The sequence below is a fragment of the Electrona antarctica genome (assembly GCF_951216825.1).
Source record: "Electrona antarctica genome assembly, chromosome: 6".
NCBI lineage: Eukaryota > Metazoa > Chordata > Actinopteri > Myctophiformes > Myctophidae > Electrona > Electrona antarctica.
The window spans coordinates 37,094,679-37,117,491 of NC_136811.1; the positions used below are offsets into that span (position 1 = coordinate 37,094,679).

At 42.2% G+C, this 22,813-nt stretch overlaps 1 protein-coding gene across 1 annotated transcript in view; it reads left to right on the top strand.

The window, feature by feature from the left end:
- The window catches only part of slc9a1a (solute carrier family 9 member A1a), a 60,588-nt gene that overhangs the window by 6,438 nt on the left and 31,337 nt on the right, over nucleotides 1-22,813 (top strand). The window contains exon 2 of the mRNA XM_079502783.1: nucleotides 22,003-22,475. Within this exon, the coding sequence (XP_079358909.1) occupies nucleotides 22,003-22,475 (473 nt within the window). The remainder of the gene's footprint in view (nucleotides 1-22,002; nucleotides 22,476-22,813) is intronic.

The window sequence follows — 22,813 nt, forward strand, 5'->3', positions numbered from 1 at the left end:
ACATACAGTAACAGTACAATACACAAAATATGAACTCTAAACCTGTCTAATACATATGATAACTCTATATAACAATGAATTAATAAAAAACCCGGTCGCAATGACTAGCCAATCAGGAAGCAGACAGGCAAATCGACCAATGACAACGTTTCTTGGAAAATCTTTGAATGCAGATTGCGGCCCCTAGATGTGTCACAGAGACTACATCTTTTTTTGGGGAGCGTTCTACCCATTGCTGGCTGTCTGAATACCAAACAAATTAAGAATAAAACGGTCATTCAAATATGACATATTTTTGCTTATAGCAGCTTTAACTCTCTAGTACATCCGTATCACAGTCAATTTTTTGTTCCATACCATTCATTGGGAAAACAAATAAGATTTTCTTAAAACCTAAATGTATTTGTTTCTGAAGGAAAAACAAAACAAATCTATTCAGAAAAAAGAAATAGGGGCATGAGAAGAAAAACGTCCTGGCTAATCAAACAAACTCGGTGGTGATACTGCGGTGGCTAGAGCACATATCCTAATAATGACTCACAATGGAGTCCAAAGGTAGGGCTATAGGAGGTTGGCTACTTGGCTCACCCTACCCCAGTCACACTGGCCGTGACATTGTCCTAATCTTTAATGACTGTGTGGGAGAGATTGTATGTATATTCTTAAAACGCCACACCCATCGCACACAGCTAAGAATGACATATCTAGTGTCTTACAATGTTTTCTTATTTCCCTTAATTATTTCCAACAGACCAGAGACCAAGCTGGAAAACTGATGCTCCCCCTGCAATCTTTCTAATCGGTCTCATGGTCTAATCATACCACACTGCTTTACGTTTTGGCCTAGAACTATTGGTGCATTTATATAGCGCCTTTATCCAAGGCGCTTTACATAGATTATGCATTACATTCACCCATGACTGGTTATCTCTGGAGTTGAGGGATACATTTCTGTGGTCACGGAAGCTGTAGTAGGTTAGAAGATCAGACTTATTCACAAGTGGAAAGATTTTCCTAATAATTCCTACAGATTCCACCACAAAATTTGCTCTTTCTGACAACATTTTGTCACGTCCCAAAATCTAGTGGATGATACCCTATCAATGTCTCAGTGAATACTTTTCACTGAGACAATACATTTCATTATACGTTGTCCTATCCTAATTAAATTAGAAATCGTTTGATATATTTTGTGATAATTTGATCAGTTCAGTGAACTTGGAACCATTTAGAATAGGCAAGTAGACTGAGTTTTGCATCACTGATGAGGGCTTTGAAATGTTTCTTGGAAAGAATGTTTATTTTTTTGTGATCTACAAATAGAATAGGGAATATACAGTAACAGTAGTATTTTTTACAGCAAGAGCATTATTATAAATAAATAATAATGGACTATGAATAGATCCTTGAGGTACAGCACATGATAATGCCGTTCTATGTGACTTCAGGTGGTCATTGGTGATAGATAAATCACTCTCTTGTGTATGTATAAATGGACCTTCTTGCTTGCGGTAATGAAAGTATTCAACCAAGTTGGCCCCACAGAGCACAGCGCATCGCCTCGGAAACAAAGAAGTGAGTGTTGATCAAATGGAATAAATTTTTGGGTATTGCATCGTCTATTTCTTTCTTCAAATGTTTTTAAAAACATTCTTGAGAGCAATGTTTAGTTAAATTACATTGTGTGTTACAGTGTTTGTTTACATGGCTGTCATGTTGGGTACAGCATAAAATCAGTGCAGAGAAGCAGTGCAGCGGCTGCAGCCATGTGCTCCGAACCTTTGATTAGCCAGCGGTCTGTTATACAGCGGAGCGGTCTGTTATCAAGAAATAACACACCGCTGAATTCAGCGGTTGACCAATCGGAATCAATCATTCAACCACGCTGTGTAATACAATTATTTAACCAGTTAAACTTTCCTTGGAACGGTTTGGAAAGGTCCTTATGAAATTCTCTGGCATACTCATTATACTCATTTTCCAATGCAGTGGATATTAGTATCATCATTCATCAATGAGTTCTGTAAGTCCATGTACACACTACAGTTATTTTGTGGAAGCCATATTGGATGGTGATCGCTGATCATATCATATTATTATTTAATGTAGATGTTGGAGGATTCTTTCATGTAACCGCTTTTTGAAAATGTTTGAAAACATGGGATTAACTAGAGGATTAACTCTCACTAAAACTCTACAAGAGATCACAAGATTAGATTTTCAGTCTGTGATAAGGCGAGCACAACTTTTACCTCTCTGTGACTGATGTGTACTCTGTAGACAAGCTAGGCCACCTAGTACAGTGAATGACACTTGGTCCATCTTGCCTGATTGACAGTTTGGTGATGAGTGTGAAACATTTGTGCACTTAAGCCTCTCCAAATGACCCAGAATGCCGAAGCACGCTTGGCCTTCAACCAGCCAAAATGTTCACATCTACCCCTTTCTCTGCTCCCTCCATTGGATTAAAGGGCCACTGTGACCCCTTTTGCAACCAGATCTTATTTTAATGTTGTTTATGAGAAAATAAACCCTTTCCTGGGGGGTTTTATGTGGGTAATATGTGTTTTTAGCTATTTTAGTATTTCACAGTGTCTGTGATGACACTGGTCTCACTGCTGGATTACTATAATGCTTTGGTGCACTCACCCCACCTTGTGGATAGACGGAGGGCTGTCTTACTGAGACAACAAGGAAGTGAGACCAGTGTCCGTGACATCACAAACACTTTGAAATACTAAAATACCGAAAAACACATTACCCACATAAAAACCCCAGGAAAGTATTTATTTTGGAAAGTCTTCCAAACATCATTCAAATTAGATCTGGTTGCAAAAGGGGTGAAGTGGCCTTTTAAGAGCATCTGCTAAATGCCTAAATTGTAAACAAACCATGTGATGAATGTGAACCAAAACCAAGAGAATGTAAAAAATAAAGAGGCAAAAATTAAATTGGCTTTCTTGTTGGAGGTTTGTTGGAGATTTGTGACCTCTTTTGGGTGACAGGGAGTTGACGCCAATGTGTTGGAGACTCCGAGAACTTCCGAGACTCTTGGGATGTCTGTTATAGTATGTATACCCAAAATTGTCAATTTGTTATCAGTCATTGTGGCAGTTTATTTTTCACTCTATTGGTATGGTAGGTAGGGCTTGGGCCAGAATTGAACCACCAGCAATAATAGAGGGTATGCGCGTGACATCATCATCAAACCCGGAAGTTATGCAGGAACGCCTACTGAGTGGCAAAAAACGACTTTCTGGCCTTGACAGCCCATACATCCAAACAGAAAAGTCTGATTGCATTAAACGACAATGTTAAACTCACTTTGCCTGTTGCTTTGCCACTCGATTTGCCACTCTATGTGCCATTCACTTTAAGTATGTGCATACCCTTTACAGTATATCTGCCATGGCAAATTATTTTTGTAAAATATTTACAATCAATAGTAAGCCTTGCCAAGCCATGAGGCCCATAGGGCAGGACTACTAGCCTCTCTCCTGTTTCTCTAGCGTGAGGTGGCTTGATGTACAAGTACACCCCCTGGACATGATGTACAAGTACACCCCCTGGACATGATGCTAGTATGTCGCAGGGACTTACCCCAGTCCAACCCTTTGATGCCGAGTGCCAAGCAGGGAGGCATTGGGTCCCATTTTTCAGAGTCTTTGGTATGATCGAACCAGTCCCAGGGCGGACTCGGAGTCTAACCACAAGGCCACTGAGCTGATATTAATCTCCAAATAGAAAATCTACCCCCACCTGAAGAACGGTTACACGTTTATCCATTGTGAGAGTGTTTCACGTGTCTTCAATTATACACTGTTTCTCTCTGTATCCAAGAAGAGACCTTGAGCAGGTCTCTTTGTCTCCTGTCCTGATAAAATGTTGTTTTTGATCCTTTTAATGAATGAACTAAATGTCCATGAAGTGCCACATTCAAGGATGGGTCCTGCACAAAATGATTGCTCAAGCATTTCTCGTCTGTAACATCGGATTACAGTTATACCACACACATTTCTATCAACTTATATTTATATATTTTTTCAAATTTTTCTTTTTAAATCACAAAACTTGCTCTGGAGTGTTACAATGGGTCTGCACACATTTCTAACTTGAAAGAGTAACACAATCAAACTTACTGTCATCAGATATCTATAAACTAAATGTGTAAGTAATATATTGCTTTTTACCAAATGTCGCTGTGCAACATTTTACTTATTATGATTTGATATAGTGTGATTCATAGTTGCCAACACTAAAAAATACTAGTTGGCTCTTAATCATTTAAATCGTAACAGGTCTTATGTATGAAAGATGCAGAACCCAATGGCCTGCATCCAAAAATAGGACAAATTTAAGTTTTTTAAGGGCATCTTTTACATTGCACTAGACTGGAGGAAGGTCTGCATCAGTCTGAATACAAAGGGTTTGTGTTTTTGTCAGATGAAAAGAAAAACACTTCTTTGAACATCAGGATGTTTGGGTGTTAAACATTGCTGAAAAATGATGCCTTTGGAAACGACACAAAGGAGAGGACAGCCCCTTTATTGTCCATCTTCCACCTCGACAAAGGGGGAGGTAAATATGTTTTCTCCCCTAATCATTTATGCGCTATTCATCCTTTCGTTGCCAGCTTTGAAAATGTGATCACCTGGCAACGAGGCAGAGTTCCTGGCTTTGAAGATGATAACATACAGCGCCAGAGAAGGAGGGGGTGAACTATAGTGCAACAGACTTTTTAATACAGTATGTTAATTGTCTTCAATGACCTTAGCCCATAAAGGTTCTCAGTAGGGAGTGGAGTAAGAACAAAGTGCACATCCTTGATTACAAGTAACCTCGAATCACCTGCTTGAACTTGAAGTTGTTTGTGAAGTTTGTCATTCGTCATCCATTCAATGGGTGGAATTACAATACTAAGCAGCAAACACTGAATTCCAGAGAAAACAATATGGAGACATCAAGTGGTTTCTGTATGGCTGAAGAATAACTTGCTAAATGAAGTGTACTCGTTATTACTAATCTTTCCAAATGTGTCTTCTTGACAACGATCATGTGACAAGTCAACCAGCCATGAGTTTTTCTTTCAGCCCTGCCGGTTTCACTTTTTACCATCTTATCACCCCTGATAATGTTTTCTAGTGGGCAAAGACTCGAGTGGACTTAGTTGGGATCATGCTGGAGAGATTTCAGAATGTGTGAGCTGTCACCACTTAATGCATGTTGGGTGCTTCAGGCCTTATCACAACGCCTCCATTGACCATGGGCACTAACTGTAACACAAGACAAGGCAGGTCATTCTCTTGAGGGGACGGTGCAAAACTGAGCACATCCTATTTGGACCTGAGCAGAGAGAAAGGTTCTTTTCGGGCCCCCTGGGCCCCTTCAATACTTGTTCAGTTCCCCATGGATCTTTTTGTGTTCTGTCCTTGGGTGTCTGGAGAGAGTCAGAGTGTTTCTAAGTACCTGTTTTGACATGTAAAAGGTTCCTTGTCCCAACCCGCTGCAACGATGAGTCATTCTCTTGACTGGTCAGCCTGGCCTGAGTGGCCTCACACTCACAGGTCTCATTGTCACCGATGAAGGAAACTGGGTGGTTTTACATTCTACCCCTGGATCCAGTATTCAGGCTCTGGCACCTTGACTCTGTAATGGCAGTCACTTAAATCCACCGAATGATGACCTGTCTGCCCTTTTTTCTGCGTACTAGCCCAGTCCTTTATGCCTATAGGTATTTATTTACAGCCAATAGGGTTTGTGCAGCCTGTATTTATAAAATCACACCCGTGTGAACTGAGTGGTGTAAGGTTTTATATAGCATGATCAGCTCTGATCTGACGTAATGAAATCACACCTGGATGTGATTTCACAACTGGCTTTTTTTGTGCAGAGAAAATGACCACGGTTGCTACGGTCATCCAGTTCACCCGGGTGTGATTTAATTACGTCAGAAATTATTTTGAACATAGCAACCATGGTCATTTTTTTATGCACACAAAAGCCAGTTGTAGGAGTGGTTTACACCACTCAATAATGTCCCCTCAAAAGTTGACGAATCACAGCTCAGGGAAGGTGAAACTTTGTATGAAAGTTGGGTCATAGTTGAAAGTCTATGCAAGTAATAATAAAAAGAAATCACACCCGTGTGAACTGAGTGGTGTAAGGTCTTATATAGACTGATCAGCTGTGGTCTGACGTAATGTCTGACGTAATGAAATCACACCCGTGTGAACTGGGTGACCATAGCAACCATGCTCATTTTTTGGTACGAACAGACAGACAGACAAACTAACAAAGCCAGTTGTAGGAGTGGTTTACACCACTCAAAAACCGTTTTCAGACAACTCTTAGTTAAGCCCACATTGTTTTTGTGAAGCACTTGCAACTTGTTATTGGTGAAGTAGGCCTATTTATAAAACATCACACCCGTGTGAACTGAGTTGTGCAACTCTGTGTGGGGGTCCCCGGAACTTCCAGAACCACAGGAAAGCGCCCAGGGTGCCAGCCCGGTTCCGGCGAGCCGCCCCGCATCCAAAACGATCGAGAAATGACAGAGTTACTGTGTGGGGGAATTAGCATTTAGCAGACACTCTCCCTCTCTCCCCCTCTATCTCTCTCTCTCTCTCTGTAATTGCCTGCTAACTGCCAGGCTAACTGTACAGTTAGCCTGGGCACCATTTCATTTGGGTATATGATCCTGTCGGGAGCGGATGATAGTCGACAGGCAGGAACAACAGGCGGCAACTTCCTTTTCCCTCAAACCGATTTTTCTCAATAAAAGCTACAGGCTATGAGAGCTTTTATTGAGAAAATGAAAAGGAAGTTGCCATAGATATATATAAAGTTACCGCCTGTTGTTCCTGCCTGATCGACTACAAAACAATACTACAACATGACGTAACGATATCATCCGCTCCCGACAGGATCATACGGACTTTTGAAACGGAGACCAGGCTTTCCTCCGAGGTGGTGGAAAGCCTGGTGAGGCGAGGTTAGGCAACAGTGCAACACTATCTCTCTCTCTCTCTCTCTCTCTCTCTGTTTCTAGCACAACAGCGCCACTTTTGCCCCTACTGGTACTCTAAACATTGGGACATAGGTACAGACATAGGGACAGGTACGTGGACATAGGGACATTTCTGTTCCTTGGAGTGGTTGCACCACTCAAAAATGCTATTCCAATTTGACCAAATGAGGTGTAGAATGTTGTCACACACATGCATACAAGCAGCCAATCCTTTTAGTATTTGTTCCACCAATTAACACGTCGTCATTACGATTCCTGCACAGGGAGGCCAATTAGGGATGCATGATTAATCGTAAAATAAAAGTAAGTGGCTATGTCGATACACGCATCAATGCGTTCTCATTTCTAATTAAAATTACAATGATTCCTTTGAGTCACACTGCTGTTACTAACCTGACACAGCATGTAATGGTGGAGGCATAAACACAGATTATCTATTGCTTACTTGGACAGCGTATGAAGGAAGGTTTTCAAGCAAAAAATTAGTAACACAAACAAATCCTCAAGGCGAGTGATGATGCGTTTAAACTGAAAAAGAGGCAGTGTTGATGAAAAAGCAGTTATTACAGTATTTGCATCATCGCACCGCAAGGTAACACTATAACAATCTACTACAACAACCTCAAACGTCATTTAGCAATGAAGGACAAAAAACTGTACATCACAAAACCCCAGCCGCCAGACCACACAAACCTCATTAAAGTTAAAAACATGTTTTTAAAGAAATTAGAACTGTGACGTGTGAGAGAATCGTGATCTTGATTTTCACATTTGAACAAGAATCATGCAGGCCATGCTGTTTATTAGACTTTAACAATCTAACAATTTAGAAATGGTCAATTTGAACTGCTTTAACGGAAATTGCTTTTGCCAAGGCTTAGATAAAACTCCAGTCAGATCATTATCAATGTATAACCCTTTGCAGATGGAACAAAATGGGACATTAATAAGCAATATCTGACTGATTGCCTCTGGAGAAAAGACACAAAGTAATAACTAGACAAGACTGCCACCAATGCAGCAGAACAATGAATGACTTGGCATCTTATTTGAGGACAGTCGTGGTAAATTTGATGAGCTTGAAAGTTTGACTTACAATAGTGAAACCAGTACAGGTAATGGACTAAAGTTGTAGCTAATGAACAAAGACAATGCACCCCAAATAAATAACACTGGCTTTTATCAAAATGTATATTACCTTTTTTTTTTTTTTTTTATCCACTGTACACAACAAATACAAAATAAAGGGGAGGGACATACATTTTTCAAACTTTCATATGGAAATATTACTTACACATTTAACATATTTAGATTTAGCTTGCAAGTTGGGAATCTAGGTGCCGATGTAGCCTCAAACTCGGATTTATAGTCAGATTGTGCCACTTGACTCAAACTAGAGGCCTGATATGTTGACAGCTTCAATCATTGATATGATATGATATAGTACTTTATTGTCAGTTTGCGACCCAGCAGCCTTGTATGCAACACATATTCACACATTTGACATAACACAGAGAACAGAAAAGAAAATTACATACATAAAACATAAAGGCAAGAGCAATGTCTAGTCCTGGCCAAAACCCTGATTAACCAAAGTCGACTGATGGACAAAGGACCTCTTCAGTCTGACCTTATTGTCTCCACCAGGCCGAAGCCATGGGGAGAGAGTATGTTTTGCACTCCGTCCGTCCGTGTGTCCGTCCGTCCGTTAACAGCTAATCTCTGGCACCGTTAACCCGGTCGATGCCAAACTTTGCATACACACTCCCTGGATGCCAACGACGAACCTCTGCCCCAAATATTCCTCAACGGCCTGTTATAGCGCCACCATGAGGCCGATTTCTGCAAAACATATTGTTTGTTAGTCGCACAGATTTCATCCAAATCTCACGCAAATCGGTACACATGATCTCTGTAGTCATGTGATCAACACGAGCCTTTTGGATTTCTCAGATTCTACACTGATTGGCTAAGATTGCCTTCCAAAGTTTTCAGGAGTGGCCCATTTTGTACAAAATGCTGCACATGTCCTGCTCATCCAGAATTCTATCCTCAGAGATGCTATGAGTGATCTGGCTCTGCATTTCCTCTACAAAATGAAGAAAATTGTTGCAAGAAACAAACAAACACAAAAAAACATGTTTATATTCCTCCTAAACATTGTGCCAAACATCACACACACTCCTATCCTCCTGGTGGAGACCTGTGCCCAGAAGGGCACTTTTTCTAGTTTGAGGTGATATTCCTTGCTAACCTTAGGATGCTATTATCATACAGTACGTGGATAGTCATTCACACAGAAACAGTCCAAGACAGTCACTCTGCAGTCTGCATAGCCTGGGAGTGGAAAGTTCCCTGGCAGACGAAGAAGAACACTTTAATGTCTTATATAATATCCCCAAGTGGTTGTCCCACACATCCCTGAATTAATAATAATAATATCTGGGACTTATATAGCGCTTTTCTTAATACCCAAAGACGCTTTACATGTGTGGGGGCCAGGGGGGGGGGGGGGGGGGACATAAGAAAAAGACAACTTTATTAGAAAACAAGTAAAATAAGAATAAAAACAGTACATGTAACAAGTTAAAAACACATCAGCTAGGGAATGCAGTTCTGAACAGGTGGGTTTTCAGTGCGTTTTTGAAGGTGGGGAGTGAGGGGGCATCTCGAAAGTGTTTGGGGAGAGCATTCCAGAGGGTAGGGGCAGCCACAGAAATGGCCCTATCGCCCTAGCCAGGCTACTATCGCCCCAGGTTTTGAGCCTGATCTTCTTGAATTGACTATACTAGACCGGTGCCCGGCTGTAGAGCACCGAGTCGTTAACGATGGAAGTTGTAGATCCATGCCCCACCCGTCTATGCAATACCCGGTGTACCCGTGTCAGAGTACCCGTTCCACCCATCTGTCTGTGTCCCTTTTATGCCCATATATGGAGATTTCTGTATCTGTCTCTCTCTGTCCCTTTATTCCTATATATTGGGTTCTGTGTCAGGCATATCAGGCATGCCCAAATATGGAGTCTTGTGATGTCAGAACAGTGCAGCTCCATATATGGACACTGGGCAGGGGCCCTGTCCAGAGCCGGGCAGAGGCCTTTTGTGGCGGTTCTGGACAACCGTGTGTCCGACACCGGGCACTGCAGTCCCTGTGGGGGTGTGGAACGCGGTGTGTCAAATTTGAAGTCGGTGGGGCAAACGGTTCTTGAGTTACGTACATTATACATGGTGCATTTATAGATGGATTAAGTGTGTGTTGTGAATGAGAAATGCAGCCCTCTGCCTCACCATCCACTGCCAAGGTACCCTATGGCAAGACTTAGACATTTGTGGTGCTACTAGGCAGGAACCAGGTGTACACATTTTACATAGATAGAGTCGTCGTCTCTCTCCCCCCCCCCCCCTCCCGGTCCAAAAACATGAACACTTCACTGACTGTACATACACTGGTTTTCTTTTTTCTTACTGCTTTTTATTATTGGTACCTACTGGGTGCTACTACTAACACATATGATTACTTTTGTACTGCTTTGGAGTGATGTCAACAAATCAATTTCGTTGTACATGTGTGTAAACAGTGTTCAATGACAAAATAAAATCCATCCATCCATTCTCCCTGCAATTACGGTACTCCTCCACGCCATTGCTATAAATGGGTATTTATTAGTCAACTTGCCAACAAGTATAAAATGTTCAATTTTACAGCATGCGTCTTTCAATTACTATTGACTACAACAATTTATCTGCAATAATAGAGCACAGGATATATCTGTTTTTGATTCTAAATGAGATAGTATACCGAGATATGAAAAGGGATAGAGAGATGGGAGGAGACATGCAAGACATAACAGGAGCTGAACTTGATCTCACTACAGCAAGAAGTCTGTGCTAACAAACTGAACATGCACCCCAAGGGTGTTAGTCTTGAATCAGTAACATTATGGTTCCCATTCCCAATGCCGTGACATTATACTATGAAAATGTAGAGAAGACGTTCCCTTGAGGACTGATTTGTTTGAACTTTTAACACATTCTATTAGCAGCCAACCCCAACCCAGTATTGTTGCTTTGGATTCTAAGGAAGTTGGCGTATCATTGACACTGTTGTGTCCTGCCTTTTTCCACTTCCAGTTTATAACTGGTTGAACAAGCTCCTTAAGTGCAGGGAATTCCTCAGAAGTATTCACAAGTAGTAGTGCCACTGTTGTGAAGGGGATGGATGAATACATACTATACTAAAGTTCTTCTTCCATGCAGTTCATGTGCTGACAAAACAAACAAAATAACATGAATTATTTTCTGCCCAGCCAATTCTGGTTAGGTTCCTTGAATTACTTGCCTCCGAGCTTACTCAGCTAGGGCTTTGAAATTACAGCTGTATGTGGCTGCATTCTGAATTACACTGATGCACTTGTTCGCCTACAAAAGAACTTGTGCTGACTGCTGAGACACTAGTGAGTGTTGTCCTCCTCACACTACCCAAATGGGAGCCGCCTCACTCAGATGTCTTGTATTCCTCCAGAAAATATCTAAGACTGGCGGGGGTGGGGAGAGAGGGAGAGATTTCATCCATTCATCCTTCAATTTCTACATGTAGCAACTCTTCGCCAGAACAACTTACAAGCGTTGTACAGTTGTTGGCAGTGAGTTCAACCATCCCATTAGTTTGCAAGGGGATGCGATTGATGCTAAATTAAACAATGTGTGAGCCAAAGTGTAGTGTAAATCAGTGAGTGTAGTCTGGGAGCATTTACTGTTATGGGGGCTATGGGAGTTCTGTCCTGGGCATAATTCAAAGACAAATCTGTCCGCTTGATTATACCAAAAGTCATAGTCAGTAGTCAATTAACCTTAATCTGCTTTCAACATTGAAAGCTGATTTCTAAATAAGCACTTGAACGGTATGAGGCAATAATAACTTTTGTATTGGAAAATGACCAATTTAACTGTTTTCCCATTAGCCTACCACCCATGGTGATAGCCTTATCTGTTGGAGCCTGCTCATAACATTCAGGAGCAAACAGTGTGTTTCGCTAATGGATCTGTGATAAACAGAAGGTCCAGCATGCTCTCCGCTTCAGCTTTGGTGAAGGGGGAGCAGCAGACATGTGCTGTGTACCTGGATCCCTCTACTCTCCCTAAACAGAATGCAGCACAACCTGTGCCAACCAGGCCAGATGGTGTCTCTTTCGACGCATCATCCAGTCTTAAAGAGCTTGTGTACTGCTGTACAGTGAGTGAGCGATAACGTGCAAGCAATTGCGGTATATTTATTTTGTCCTCTAGCATGTGAGCGTATTAGCCTTAGAGTATATACAGTATTAATTGAGACGTCACCGGATTTCTCCTCCCATCCACTTGCATTAAGTTGCTCAAAAGCGCATGAGGCGATTTCACTCCTCTTTCCGGGTAGGAACAGAGTGCATTCTGGGATGGATTGGGCCAAATCGTGAACGCGCTGGCCGTTGGCTATCATTGCACGCGTTCACGTATGAAACAGCGTTCACGTGTCATTGCCCCAATAACATGAACGTGCGCAATGATAGTCAACGGCCCAGCGGTGGCTCGAGCTGCAATACCAAATTCGGCCACTATGTCCATTTCACCTCAGGGTTTCCTCTCGGTGACGTCTCTATTATATTTATACTCTATGGTAGCTAACTTCCCTGTGTGTTGGTGGGTTGTGACTGCAACCCATACTCTTTGTGGTGCTGTGCCAGGTGCAAGGTGACATGATCCCCAATGTGCTGTAGTAGTACTGTAAATATAGCGAGGTGAAGAATTCTCACTCCAGGGCCACGCCGCTACGCACGCAGGCTGCACTGTCTTCATCCACTCTCCCTTGTGTGTTGGTCCTTTTTATAGAAAGCTGCAGTTGTCTTTCATGGCCTAACTTCAGAACGATTTTTTTTGTACAGCCTTTGCTGCATATACTAGTGTCAAGTGTCAGCCTTCACTATATTCCATAGGTTTCCATATCCTACAGTAGCCTTTTTCAGAATGAGGAGAACTTTCAGGATTGTTCTTCCTTTTGTGGAATCCTATTAGTCATGCCGTCCTGCTATGTTTTGAAATGACAATTTAGTGAGCATGCAGTAATGGCGAATTAGATCATGCTGTCACAAGCGATGGTGGCTAATTGCAGCAGAACCTTATTTCAGTTAAATCCGACCCCTCAGAAATTGAATTGGAAAGTAAAGAATATGAAGTGCAACATTTTCTTATAATTAGCAGCACCATCTACTACTTAAGGTTTATAGGCCCATTTCCAATGTGTGAGTTTATGCTGAGAACGTCAGCCAAGGCCTGTTGAGAGTGTCTACCATCAAATGATTTGCATGACAAATTTGACAATTTCAATTTTTTGTTTTTAGTCACAGACCATGCTGTATGTGTAGCACATCAGCAACTGTACAGCACAATCTCGATGCTTCTGCTTCTTTGACACTGTGCAAGTTCACATCATTCAGTCAATGTTCATGTCATGTCCTCTCACATGCCCAAAGTTGTCCCAGTGTTTGTATTTTCCCTCCGAAGTGCTTTATCTGCTACAAGCAGACACGCTCCAGTCTGTCAGTGTAGCAGAATGAATGAAGATCCAGCATGCACCACCACGTGTTTCATCAGCCTGACGGAATACGGAAGATGAAAAACATTACACTGCATTTCCTGCAAATTTCACTCACTGTGCCCGGTTGCACAGTCACGTCTTGAAAATTAGATTGACTATCAGATGCGATGGAAATCATATAATGCTTGTAGCAGTGGCCTGTTTATTCCATTCACTTTGATTGGCATTGTTGGGCTTCATCATGTAGTCTAGTGTGGCACCATGAAAGTAACTGCTCACCGTGAAAAAGCGAATATGAATTTTTTTTTTTTTTTTTTAATGTTCTGTTTATTCATTTTTTGTTTTTTACAAGTATAGCAGTAACTTGAGAAATGCAAACAGAGTGACAAATACAACAAAAACTGAAACACAAACAACACACAAATTCCAAATCAAGACAACCAAAGAACATTCAGAACAAAACAAAACATACATATACATATATAAAAATAAAAAAAAACCCACTCCAATATAGTCATGTACAGAGCAGTTCTTGGTCACAAACATCATCCAGACAAGACAGGTTGGCTAGTCAGGCGACAGCTATTCAGGTTCAATCGGGGGCACAAGTGTAAGACGGTCAACATGAGATAGAAAAGGCTGCCATGCTCTACTGAATTTGGAGATTGAGCCACGCAATGTATATTTAATTTTTTCCAATTTTAAAAAATATAGAATGTCAGATATCCAACGGGAATGTGAAGGGGGGTATGTTTTTTTCCAATGCATGAGAATAAGACGTCTTGCCAGAAGCGTCACAAAAGCGACCAGGTCAGATTGATATTTAGGCAGGGGGATAGTTTCAGGAAGGACACCAAATAGGGAAATAATAGGGGATGGCTCTATGGGCAACTGTAACACATCTGAAATAGTATCAAATATAGCTGACCAAAAAGACTGTAAGGCTGGACAGGTCCAAAACATATGAAGAAGATTAGCTGGAGCCTGGTGGCATCTATCGCACATTGGATCGACACTATCATAAATCCTGGCTAACCGAACCTTGGTCCAGTACACCCGGTGGAGAAATTTACATTGCAACACCCCATGATTAGCACATATTGATGAAGAGTGAACACGACCCATAATGGCCTCCCAGGTTTCATCAGAAATTTCTTCCTCCAGGTCCTGGGCCCAAAGATTTTTATAGGCAGTGGTTGAGGGTAAATGAAGGTCAAATAATGAGGTATAGAGTGACGATATCTTTCCCTTAAGACTAAGAGGAGCTGATGCTATAATTATGTCTACAGGTGAATTAGGTGGAATAGTCGGGAAGCTAGTAAATTTTTGGCGAACAAAATCACGGACTTGCAAGTAACGGAAAAAGTGGGTTCTGGGTAGCTTGTACTTTTGAACAATCTGGTCAAACGAAACGAACGTGCCACCGTCAAACAAATCTTTGACTGACTTAATGCCATGGTCATACCAAATTTTGAATGCCCGATCCTGTAAGGAAGAAGGAAATAATGGATTTGCACACAGAGGGGTTATTAATGGGAATAGTTGAATATCAAAATGGCGTTTAAACTGAGTCCAGATCTTAAGAGTCGACTTAACTAAAACATTGGAAGAGAATTTAGATAATGGCGCAATTGAGGGAGCACATACTAAGGCAGTCAGAGATGCCGGGGCACAGGAAGTGGATTCCATGAGCCACCATGCAGGGGATGATTGTAGATTGTAGTCATGCAGCCAATGCAATATAACTTGAAAATTAGCGGCCCAGTAGTAGAACAAAAAATTGGGTAGTGCCATTCCACCAAGTTGTTTTGGTTTCTCTAAGATGGTCTTGCGCAGCCTCGCCATCTTTTTGTTCCAAATAAACCCCGAAATAATAGTATCCAATTTTTTGAAAAATGATTTTGTGATAAAGATTGGTATACATTGAAAGAGATACAGAAATTTAGGAAGAATGTTCATTTTAACAGAATTAATACGGCCTGCAAGTGTTAACGGCAGAAGAGACCAGCGCTCAAGATCTTGTTTGGTACGGGTTAAAAGTGGAGAGAAATTGTGTTCAAAAAGTTTTTCAAATTTATCTTTAACGATTACCCCAAGATAAGAAAAACCGTGGCGGGAGATTTTGAAAGGTAATGTTTCTAATGGGTAGTCGCGGGCAGCGTCATTTATCGGGAAGAGCTCGCTCTTATCAAAGTTTAATTTATAACCTGAGATTTCACCAAAAGACTCGAGAATAGAGAGGGCATAAGGTAGAGAGGTGGCTGGATCAGAGATATATAAAAGCAGATCATCAGCATATAATGAGACCTTGTGCTCAGCACCGCCTCTAACTATACCACTCAAGTGCGGGCTCTGCCGTAATGTCATGGCAAGCGGTTCAATAGCGAGTGCGAAAAGTAGGGGAGAGAGAGGACACCCTTGTCTTGTCCCTCTGAAAAGAGGGAAGTACTCAGAGTAGTTGTTATTAGTATGAACTGAGGACATTGGAGATGAGTACAGTAAACTAACCCATTTAAGAAATGTTTCGCCAAATCCAAATCTGTTTAAGGTTACCAATAAAAAGGCCCATTCTACTCTATCAAATGCCTTCTCGGCATCCAACGAGACAAGTACTTCCGGGTATTGAGAAGATGAGGGGTTATACATAATATTGAAAAGTCGCCTAATATTAAAAAATGAGTGTCTATTCTTAATAAAGCCCGTCTGATCTGAGGAAACAATACAAGGGAGAATGGACTCAAGTCGCAGAGCTAATACCTTAGCGAGTAGCTTTACGTCAACATTCAATAGAGAAATGGGCCGATAAGAGCCACAACTGAGAGGGTCTTTGTTTTTTTTCAAAATGAGTGAGATGGAGGCTTGACGCAAAGTTTGGGGGAGTTGACCACACTCTAGAGATTCAAGAAACATTTTTGTCAGAATAGGAACTAATTTGACAGCAAATTTTTTATAAAATTCAACTGGAAAGCCATCAGGTCCAGGACATTTCCCACTCTGCATAGCGGTTATAGCATCAGAAATTTCTTGGTGGGAGATAGATTTATCTAAATAACCTTTTTGAGCAGGGTTAATGGTGGGGATATCCAATGATTCAAAAAATGAATTATATTTCTCCTCGTCAGCTGATGAATCGGATGAGTATAGAGTGGAGTAAAACATTTTAAATTCAGCATTAATTTCTATTGGGTCAGTCGTCGCACCTGATGTGCCCTTAATTTCAGTGATCAACCGGGAAGCTGCTGACTGTCTAATTTGGTGGGCCAATAATTTACTAGGCTTCTCTCCAAACTCATAATAGGCGTGTCTCGATTTTAACAACATCTCCTCAGCTCGTCCTGTGGATAAAACATCAAATTCAGATTTGAGGGTGATAATCTGTTTATATAAATCTGCAGAAGGTGTGGATGCATATTTATTATCCAGCTCTGCAATGAGTGCGGTCAATTTAGTAAGCCGTTCCGTATTCTGTCTCCTTTGGTGGCCCATATAGGAAATAATATGTCCTCTTAAATAAGCTTTCAAGGTTTCCCAAATAACAGATACTGAGATCTCTGGGGTGGTATTAGTATCGATAAAGAAATCAATTTGATTATTCAAGAACTGCACAAAACCCTCGTCCGAAAGCAAGAGGGAGTTAAAACGCCAGGGAGCGCGGGAGTCAGTTTTCCCCACAAGGGAGATATTCATCGTCACAGGGCTATGGTCTGAAATAACAATGGCATGATATGAACAGCCTCGAACCGAAGACAGAAGTTTCTTATCTACCAAAAAGTAATCAAGACGTGAGAATGTATGATGGACTGGAGAGAAAAAGGAGTATTCTCTTGCTGTAGGGTTAAGAAAACGCCAAGGATCTGAAACAGCATATTGATCGAGAAATGACTTAATTACTTTAGTGGATTTAGATGTTGTGGCACCCTTCAACGAGGAGCGGTCTAAGGCTGGGTATAAGCAGCAATTAAAATCCCCACCCAAAATGAGCTGATGAGTGTCGAGGTTTGGCAGTGAAAACAAAAACTTTTGAAAGAAATTATCATTATCCCAGTTTGGTGCATAAACATTCGCTAAGACCAATGGAGTATTTTGGAGCTTTCCTGTGACGATTACATAGCGGCCCTGTGGATCTGCAATGAATTTAGAGACAGTGAAGGGTACCGACTTGTGAATTAAAATGGCTGCTCCTCTAGATGTGCTAGGGAACGATGAGTGATAAAGTTGCCCAACCCAGCTCTTGCGCATCTTGAGATGATCGGAGGGGGTAAGCCAAGTCTCCTGGAGGAAGGCTATTTTAGTATCTAAATGACGTAAGTGGCAAAGCACCCTATTACGCTTTAACGCCGAATTCAACCCTCTGACATTCCAACTGGTAAAGATTAAAGTCCCCCTGGGAACCTGTGACTGACCTACACTAGCCATATTCATACTTGTAGCAGATCAGTAAAGAGAGGTAAGTTGTTATCAACGTACCCGTCACAATGACTAGACATGTCACGACCAATTGAACAATAGTAAATGGAGTAAACAAAAGAAAAGACAAAAATGGAAAAACGTTGAAAAAGTGAAGCGTAGAAACAAAAATTAGCAAATGCAAAACAGTCCCCCCCCACCTCCCCAAAGCATCTCCCCAAACGAGATGCATACTAAACCTATGCTATAGGTATCTAGAACCCACTTATACACTCTGATCGAGTGACTGATTAGAAGTTGAAAAAAGAAATAAAAAGGAAATAAAAGCATACTCTACTTATTTGCATGCATATCATACTGAAAAGGGAGAAAAGAAAAACATCAACAGCCTCTTATTTACCCAGACGTAGAAAAAATAAAATAAAAATAAAGTAAATGCCTAAATCAGGGATGCATCAAATATTCGGCAACTGAAGCTGTTTTACATTAAATTGCAAGGTCTGCATTTTAGTTTGGTCAATTTTGGAGCCAGAAGTGGGTAGTCAAAAATCGGGTTACCTTTTGTGACCTTACCATTCTGTTGTGATGATGTGATGTTGTGTCACATCATCATCATCAGTCTTCTGCCATAAGTAGGTATCTCCACAACAAAAGGTACGATGCCGACAGGTCAGGAATGGTACAAAAACTAGCAAAAGTAAATTTGTATATAACATACAGTCATATGCTGGTCAATATCCAACCGTTTCATCCGGTTCGGTTGATTGTAGAACCGAAATCAAATAGTAAAAAGAGTCAGGGTTAGCGTGTCTGATTGTGGCAACTGTTCTCAAAAATTGGGTTATGGTAAAAATGTTGCCATTCGGTGCATCCCTAATAAAAATACCAAAATATATATATACGCACGCACGTACGCGCGCACGCACGCACGCACGCACACACACACATTTTATATAGCATTACCCCTCAGGCGATAACAAAAACAACTCTAGATAGAATATAATACTGTGGTCTAGTACAACTGTGAACCAACAAATACATATCTAGTCTTACAAAAGGAGAGAGAAAAAAAACTGCTTAGTTATATTACCCCAATTGGATACCAATGTAGCCTATAAAATAAAATATTAATAATAATAAAGGAGCAGCAACCAGAGGAATCACAGATTCAATAACTACAAATTAAATGGGCTGGGGTAGCAGCTGGCCTAAACCTAGAGCAGCACAATGAGACAGATACATCTAAACTTAAAGGCACAGCAATTGGCGAAAACCGCCCTCTAGGGTAACACATTAATATGGACACTTCCATTAGTGTAATCGCGGGAGGAAAAAGACGAAAAAAGACACCCTCTAGGGTAACACATTAATATGGACACTTCTATTCGTGTAACCGCGGGAGGAAAAAGAAGAAAAAGACACCCTCTAGGGTAACACATTAATATAGACACTTATCTTGGTGTAATCGCGGGAAAAAATCTAGGAGAAAATAAGACTTGTATACAACGCCATCTATCGGCTTTTATGACTAACTACAACAAATGAAAACATTTAGCTCTAACCTGTAAGGAGTTACGCTGATTGTAAACGATACCAACGAAAAGAGGCCGTTGTGGCGACATAGTGAGGAAATAATTAATAAAAAACAAAAAACGGGAAACCTATCAATTAAAGAAATAGTTCGAAATTGTAATCATAACATTTAAGCTTGATTTAAATGCAGGTTAGCCAGTTAAGCAGAGATAAAGGACAATAAGGCGTTGTAACGACATAATGTAAACAGACAGCAAGTCAGTGCAGACAAGGGAGAAAATAATAATAATAAAAAGGGGGGGAATCAATTGCAATACACCTAAATTACTATAGAAGGGTAGAGCCTACCAGAGTTGTCCAAGTGGTCGCCGAGTGAAGCAAAAACAAAAGAAAATAAATAAAAAGCTGTGTATTTCAGTCCAGATAAATAGAAGCTGCGGTGGTTAAAAAAAAACAAAGAAGAGAAGAATCATCCTCAAGCGTGACCGTTGTCCAGTAGACTCCCACCCGGTGGCGCTGGACCCCCAGCAACCGGTGAGTGGCTTCTTGATCCCGGAGGCTCAATCTGTGGTGGTGGTGGTGGTGGTGGTCCGGTTGTCATCTCCAGGTCCTGTGCGAACATCATGGCTTCTGCAGGGTCATCGAAGACGTGTCTTGTACCGTCTGGGAGAGTTATCTTTAAACAGCCCGGGTGGTAGACTCCATACTCCAGGTCAGGAGACTGTAATTTAACAGTCTGTAAAATCCGTTTTGCCGGGACGAAGGAAGCGCGCCTCTTCGCTATAACTGCTGGATAGTCGGCTTGGATTGAAATTCTTTTACCGTGGTACATCAGTGGTCCGCCTTTGCTGGATTTATTCAGGATGTCTTGGCGTGTCTGAAAGTAGTGGCAGCGTGCCACGAATGGACGAGGGGAGCCAGGCTTAACTCTGCCTGTCCTGTGAGCCCGATCAAATAAGGGTTCCTCGTCCAGCTTCAAAACCTCTTTAATTAATTTCGCCAAAAAAGTAATAGGGTTGCCCTTCTCTAATCCTTCAGCGACAGATAGCACACGAATGTTGTTTCGACGGGATCTCGATTCCATGTCAACCGTTTTTGCTTCCAAAGTAGCTACAGTCTGAGAAAGTTTGGCGACTTTATCCTGCAGCTCCGTCACAGCCGTGGAAGTAGATAAAGCAGACAGCTCAAGTTCAGTCAAGTGGTTGCCCTGTGTATCCGAGGCCTCCTCCAGAGTAGTAATCTTAGCAGTCAGTTCGACACGTACTGCAGAGATCTCAGCGTTCAGAGTCAAAGTGACTGAATCTATTTTAGCACAGATGTCGTCCTTGAGCGCAGCCAGGGCAACAGTGAAGGCAGACAGGCTTAGTTGTTCCTCCAGCGGCGACGCCATGTTTTCTCCACCAGGCACGTGTGTTGGGTCCGGGTTGTTTTTCTGATCGCCTCCCCTGGGGCGTAGGTTCATTGTAACAATGCCACAACTCAGGATTCAAGTAACACAAATAGTAATGTATGATATTTTCACAAAAATAAAAGTGCAAAGCAAAGTATGCCTTAAATAAATGAAAAAAAACAGTCACGACCGAGGGAGCTACGCAAACCTGCGACTAACCTCCATGCGCCCCCTATCGGCCCTCGCGAATATGAATTTAATATGTCTGCGTACTCTCCCCTAGTGTGAGGTTGTCATGGTTGATTATTCTCATAATGGTCTCTGTAATGAGTTCAGGTGACTGTCACAGTGTGACATGCGTCATATGAGGAAATACAATACAAGGGAATACTGATTATTTTCCTTGAAACGCAGACATTCTCTCACTCTCTCCCTTACACATACAGACACAAGCACATATGCACAAATGTCACATGTGCTATATGCTTTTATAACTGTTTCAAATCTCTTTATTTTTTTAAAAAGTTTAATCCCACAATTTTGTAACCCATTTTTTAACCCAGTGTCCATTATCTAATGTAATCCTGGGCGCTACACTTCCTCTGCCAACCTGGGGGGGCAGCGGACTGATCTCATGCTTCCTTCTATGCATGAGGAGTCCAAGCTGCTTCTTTTCACCTGACAGGGGAGAATTTCCCTGGCCGGACGTAGCGCATGGAAGGAACACGTTATTCCGACCAGTTCCTTTCCCCTCCATCAGGCGCCCCGGCTAGCCAGGGGGAGGTAGTTTAGAGACCAGGATTACGGCATGTTTTTGTGAGGGTACCTACCCTAGGGGACACGGGGAGAACATGCAAACTCCACACAGAAAGGCCAAATATCTTTCTATTCTTTCTGTACGCGTCTCCCGTCTGTCTCTCTCAGTTCCTTTGGTCCTGATCTCTCATCACCCCTCTGTTCCCCCCTCTCTCCTTTCCTTATCTCCTGTCATCCCAGTCATTGTCACCCCACTACCTGTTGTCACCCTTCCTTCTTACTCCCACACTCACCTCCTCCTCTTACCTCTCCTCTCCAGGGTTCCACCTCATCCCTCGGCTGTCTGGCATCGTGCCCGAGAGCTGCCTGCTGATCGTGGTGGGACTGCTGGTCGGGGGGCTCATCAAGCTGGCAGGTGAGCAGGTGCCCCCCGTGCTGGACTCCAACCTGTTTTTCCTCTGCCTGCTGCCGCCCATCATCTTGGACGCTGGCTACTTCCTGCCCATCCGGCCCTTCATGGAGAACCTGGGCACCATCCTGGTGTTTGCCGTGGTGGGCACGCTGTGGAACACCTTCTTCATCGGGGGCTTGCTGTACGCCGTGAGCCTGATCCAGCCAGGCAACCCGTCCGACCTGAACCGCCTGGAGCTGCTGCCCTGCCTGCTGTTCGGCTCCATCATCTCGGCCGTGGACCCCGTGGCCGTGCTGGCCGTCTTCGAGGAGATCCACATCAACGAGCTGCTGCACATCCTGGTGTTCGGCGAGTCGCTGCTCAACGATGCCGTCACCGTGGTGAGTGATTGATGGGCGAAGGGGGAATCCGGGCTAAAAGCAGGCCGCCACAGAATCACAGATCCATTGATTTCCCAAAGAAATGATAAAAGTAGTTTTGGCATTGCTGAACACTGAGCTGGAATCGTGCACTGGCAAAGGTCCAAATGTTTGGCGTCTTTGCATTCATCCGTAAGCTAGCTCACGCTTACTTTTCTGTACTAATGTAACAGGTGTGTAAACCTGTGATATTAACAGATGGCCTGCTTGTTCACAAGTCTATTTTCAAATAACCATTGAATTAACAGTGGTTTCTTTGTATGCTCTTCCTATTTTTAAGTACAATGGCCTTTTGGGAT